The sequence below is a fragment of the Phoenix dactylifera genome, chromosome 4, assembly GCF_051530095.1.
Source record: "Phoenix dactylifera cultivar Ajwa chromosome 4, Ajwa_hap1_PhDact_Kaust_v1.1, whole genome shotgun sequence".
NCBI lineage: Eukaryota > Viridiplantae > Streptophyta > Magnoliopsida > Arecales > Arecaceae > Phoenix > Phoenix dactylifera.
Genome location: NC_143193.1, coordinates 1,589,055 through 1,593,737, shown reverse-complemented (window position 1 = coordinate 1,593,737; position 4,683 = coordinate 1,589,055). Strand labels below are relative to the sequence as shown.

At 40.6% G+C, this 4,683-nt stretch overlaps 1 protein-coding gene across 2 annotated transcripts; it reads left to right on the top strand.

Moving 5' to 3' along the window:
• Window positions 1-2,036: 2,036 nt before the first annotated feature.
• On the top strand, window positions 2,037-4,462 carry LOC103708073 (protein TIFY 9). Of its 2 annotated transcripts, none has more exons than XM_008792840.5 (6): window positions 2,037-2,286; window positions 2,425-2,593; window positions 2,700-2,787; window positions 2,920-2,998; window positions 3,125-3,182; window positions 4,164-4,462. In XM_008792840.5, exons 1-6 carry the CDS (start codon window positions 2,193-2,195, stop codon window positions 4,258-4,260), a joined length of 585 nt encoding a protein of 194 aa, XP_008791062.1. In that variant the 5' UTR covers window positions 2,037-2,192; the 3' UTR covers window positions 4,261-4,462. The 2 variants fall into 2 exon arrangements, with proteins under 2 accessions (XP_008791062.1, XP_088575639.1); XM_088719513.2 differs by having other exon boundaries at window positions 2,050-2,286; window positions 3,101-3,182.
• The last annotated feature ends 221 nt before the right edge of the window (window positions 4,463-4,683 follow it).

The window sequence follows — 4,683 nt, the reverse complement described above, 5'->3', positions numbered from 1 at the left end:
TATTTTTACAATTCTATTTTATTTATTTTATCATTTTTATTTCGTTCTTCGCTGGATCTACAAGTCTGATCGAATGTTATTTGGCTTCTTTCGAGACGCACCAAAGAAGAAGTTTAGGGTCGTTGTATTTCTGAGGAGGATTGCCGGGAGACCCGTACGTAGGGGCAAATACTTCTTTGGGACAGCGTCTACGCGCTTCGACTTATCTTCAATCAGGCTATTTCCTCTAACTTTTGTTTTAAATTTAATATTAGTAGATATGTAAGATTTACAATTTTATGATTTGAATTTATTAAATAAATAGATTTATTTTGTGCTAGAATAGATTTTTTTTGTGATAAAATAGATTTATTTTGATCCCGAATAAAATATATATTATTTCATTTAAATTTTTTTATTAATTGCAATTATTAGATTTATTTATTTATTTAGGTGATATATTGCTAACAACAAAGCAAAATGGGAGGAAGGCATCAAGATTCCATCAGTCACAAGTAATGCATGCAGCACATTATTGCCTTGGACATTGGACATCATGGATTTCACAAGGAGATGAGAGAGCAAGCTCTTTTCCCCTCCTACAAGCATTACATATGCTAGCCATTGAAACCCAACTACCCCACCAAATTATTACACCCATCACTTACTCCATTTGCTTCACAATTCTGCATCATCTCATGAAAGTATACATGGACCACCAATTGATTTGGTTGACAGTTTAATACAATCTAATATGTAAGTTTTTCATGCATGCAATTAAGCACACAAACGATAATTATTGCTGTTCCATGCAAAACATATGGGTGGTTCAAAAAACTATAATGGTGACTTTTTGACAAGAGAGCTGGGTTTTCTCATTTTTTTGTTAACCATACTTTTCTTCCTCCCCTTTCTACAAACAAAAATGTTATGGAACTTGGTAGAGATAAGTTTGCTTTCCCATCCTTGAAGCTAAAGAAATTACTCTCATGCGAAGATAATATGGCTTGCGATTGATGCTTTGAATCCAAGCATGGTTAAAAAGAAGAAGAAGAAGAAAAGTTGCTTCACAACTAAGGCGCCATGTGATTTAAAGAGGGATTGGTGCAGTTTGGGACACATTAAAGATCTATAGTGAAAGGAACCCATTTTGAAGCTTTTTCTTGGTGGTAGGTTTGGACCTTGAAGCTATTTCCTATGTATCACTTTAGCTTGCATCTGAAGCTTTTACAATAGCAATCACAACCATGGATGATCAAAGTATCAAACACCCTCCAAGTCTTAATTGAACCATTGCAACCTAAGCTGATGCATGCTATTAAAGACTAAGTCAACCATTGACCGTTATTCTAATTTAAGATCAAACTTCCATTAATTTAATGATCTCATGGTAGGTGCAAATCGGACAAGGATCAAACCATTGACTCTGATGAGCAAACTTGTTCCCCATTCTTACCACGTGGTCGGCGATCGGCTTCCAACACCACCGTCCATTAATTTCATCACGATCAAAGTCAAACTTGAACCCGAACCCGGACCGAACCCGAATCGGCCCCTCCGTGCTCCCCGTCCTCCCACCACCGGCCGGTGGACCCCACAGTCGGCTCCCCACGTGGAAGACATGCGCGAAATGCCCTTTCCTATCCCCGGGAACGGTGACCAGAACACGCCGGTACGCGTACGGCAGCTCCGACCAACGCGTTCGGCGCGTATCCGGTGGACCCCGCGAATCCTGTCATTAGAATATTGTCATCGCGCTAGATCACGTGCCTCTTCAACTGGCGTGACCCACTTGACTCCTCTTATCCCCCTCCCTTATTCCTTGCCCCTCGGACATCTCCTATTTAGCGGATATACCCGGCTCTTCATGTCTCTTTTAGAGGAAGCTGAGGGGTGTTTTGGGAGAGATGGTTCCATTATTTCAACGTAGATTTTTTTTTTTTTTTGAGAGGTATTCAACGTAGAATTCATGGAAGACGTGCTGTAATAGTCATGTCCCTTCAATTTCGTGTCACGCGATTGGCTATTTAGGTTTTGCATCTGCTTCCAACCTTCTTGCCCGTTTTTTCTCGTGGTGTTGTGGGCATTTAAAACCCGTCACGAATCTCTTGGAATCCTCGCTCGCTTTACTCTTTCTCGGTTGATAGGAGTACAAGAATAGCGGTGGAAGGAAGGAGGAGAACGGAAGGGAAAGAAGAAGCCTGCAGCTAGCCATGTCGAGAGCCACGGTAGAGTTGGATTTCTTCGGCCTCGAGAAGGAGAACGCGGCCAGATTCCGCGCCGTGGAGCCAAGAAGCTCCATTCGTGGTATTCCATCTCTTCCTTCCTCCTCCGATTATTCCATCCATCCATAACTTTATTCTCTCTCTCTCTCTCTCTCTCTCTCTCTCTCTCTCTCTCATGTCAATGAGTTTGATGGTTTTTGCCGGTGGGTGGTGGGAATAGGTATCCAGGGTGAGATATCCAGGATAAACCCGCATCTTTTGAGGAGCCTCCTCGCCCCCGGTGGTGGGAGCGCGGCGTTTCACCCGGCGGCCTCGGCGGGGGAATCTTGCCGGCCGTTCCTCTCGCCGCCGCCGTCGCCGCTGCCGGTCCTGAGCCCGGCCTCCTCCCGGTAAGCTTTTATTCCTAGTCTCTTTCTTTTTCCTTTTTTTAAAATACATATATATATATATATATATTAAATGTATTAATTATTTTAAAATATTTGTGACATTTAGTACTAGTAATGAGAGTCTTCCGGGAACGGCTCCGTTAACGATCTTCTACAAGGGCACCGTCACCGTCATCGACGTCCCCCCAGAGAAGGTTTGTAATTATTTCCTTCTTTATTTCCCCCCCCCCCCCCTAAATTTGTAGAAATAATATCTTTATTTCTGTTTTTAACAAAAATAGTAAATAATTTACATTATCTAATCTTGGAATTTCAAATGGATATAGGCGGAGATTATAATAAAATTTGCCGAGGATGCTAACCGTATCGGCCTGGAGGAGGGCTTACTGGAAAAATTTAACGGAGGTAAGCGACTCCCAAGAGCCTTCTTTTCCTATTAATGAGATTGACTTCTTGTTTTCGCTTATCACCTTCAGATTTGCTTGTTGTTTTCACGAAAAGTGGTAGTGTTTTTTTTTTATTTTAATGCAGATTTACCGATGGCACGGAAGAAGTCGTTGCAGAGATTTTTTGAGAAGCGCAAGGAGAGGTAAAAAGCCGGAAATCACTCACCCCTTGAATTTATTAGATAAATCTTCATCAAAAAAGTCCGCTAATTCCTCCAAATGTTTGTTAAAGTCTTTGCATAAATATAATTAGATTTATTAATGGCAGAAATATACTCAAAACAAATTTTATTATTTTCTAATTATAAATTTGTTTTTGTTTACTCTCAAAAAATATAATTTTATTTTTAATATATCATAATTTTTGGTACAGAGTTTTTTTTTTTAATTTTTGCTGCATCGGGTGGCTCATACTCTTGATATATCTAAAAAAAAGTCAAAAAATAACATATCTTCGAGTGCTGCAGCCAAACTTTCATAGTGGTATTGGATTTATCTGCCACATATGAGACTATCCAATCTATAGCTCTACCAGTCTTTCTGTGCTCCGTCTAGATTGGCCTTATTAACCCCTCTGTAGATGTGCCATGGAACACCCGGATATCTCGTAGCAATTTTTTTTTTTTTCTCCTTCTCCATCCTATTGGAAGTACTGCCGCCGTAGTATATTATATTATATTATATTATTTATTTATTTATTTGTTTAAAGTCTTTGAATGGGTCTGAATGGGTGGTTTCTATTCCGGTCTTTTTAATATTTTCTAAGCATTGGAGTACGGAACGGGAGCCGACCCGCGTAGCAAATTTACAAAACGAGTAAACCTTATCTCCACCCGAGAAAAGGGACCCAACTCCCGGCCTCTGGCCCTTTGGCCTCTTGCTGGATCTGATAATTACTCCACACGCGATTATCGAGCCCCACAAATAGACCCACTCCAGAGACAAGACAGACCTGTCGCCATCTGGAGTGATATGGTTGGCTGGGTTCCCGCATCACGAGAACGCGGTGGGTGGGGCCCGAGAACGGTCGCTTTGCCGCGCGACTTGTGGCTGTGGTGGGATTGGTGGTCTTTTCGGATCTTTTTAGTGCTTCGAGTCTAACTGGGTTCATTTTAAATGTGCAGGTTGACCGCGTTGGGACCGTACGAGGAGGTCGAGGTGAGGAAGGAGAAGGCGCGCAAGGTGGCAACCATGGATGTGGTGACTGTGTCTAACTTTTGATGGATGATGACTCATACATTACATAAGATAGCAAGGGAATGGCAAGCTTTCGTAGGGTTAGATGTGAAGGAACACTAATTTAGCTACTCATTTTGTTCCTTCTTTTGGTTGGTTGGTTCATATTTTTTGTGGATTATGTAATTAATGATCATATATATTATGAGAAATGAAAGCACTTTATGAGATTGTTTAGAATGTAAAATTTGAGATGTTTTGACAGTTCAAGTTTAGCTGATATATTTGGAAAGTTGAGATATAGATTGCAGGGGAGTTTGTAAAGCAATTAAATGTCATTTGGTTTGATGGTATAGAGTTTGTAAAGTGATAAAGTTGGGTATAGATGTATATGTTACTGAAGTTGCAAGGCCAGTATCTTTTTTCGATAAATATTTAGCAGTGGAAATAATGGCGAGCAGAAGAATT

What these genes read in the sequence shown, in the direction of transcription:
- LOC103708073 (XM_088719513.2), top strand. Translation starts at nt 2,193, where the DNA reads ATGTCGAGAGCCACGGTAGAGTTGGATTTCTTCGGCCTCGAGAAGGAG. An exon ending in GCCAAGAAGCTCCATTCGTG is followed by an intron (nt 2,287 to 2,424) that starts GTATTCCATCTC and finishes TGGTGGGAATAG; the next exon opens with GTATCCAGGGTGAGATATCC. An exon ending in CTGAGCCCGGCCTCCTCCCG is followed by an intron (nt 2,594 to 2,699) that starts GTAAGCTTTTAT and finishes TGTGACATTTAG; the next exon opens with TACTAGTAATGAGAGTCTTC.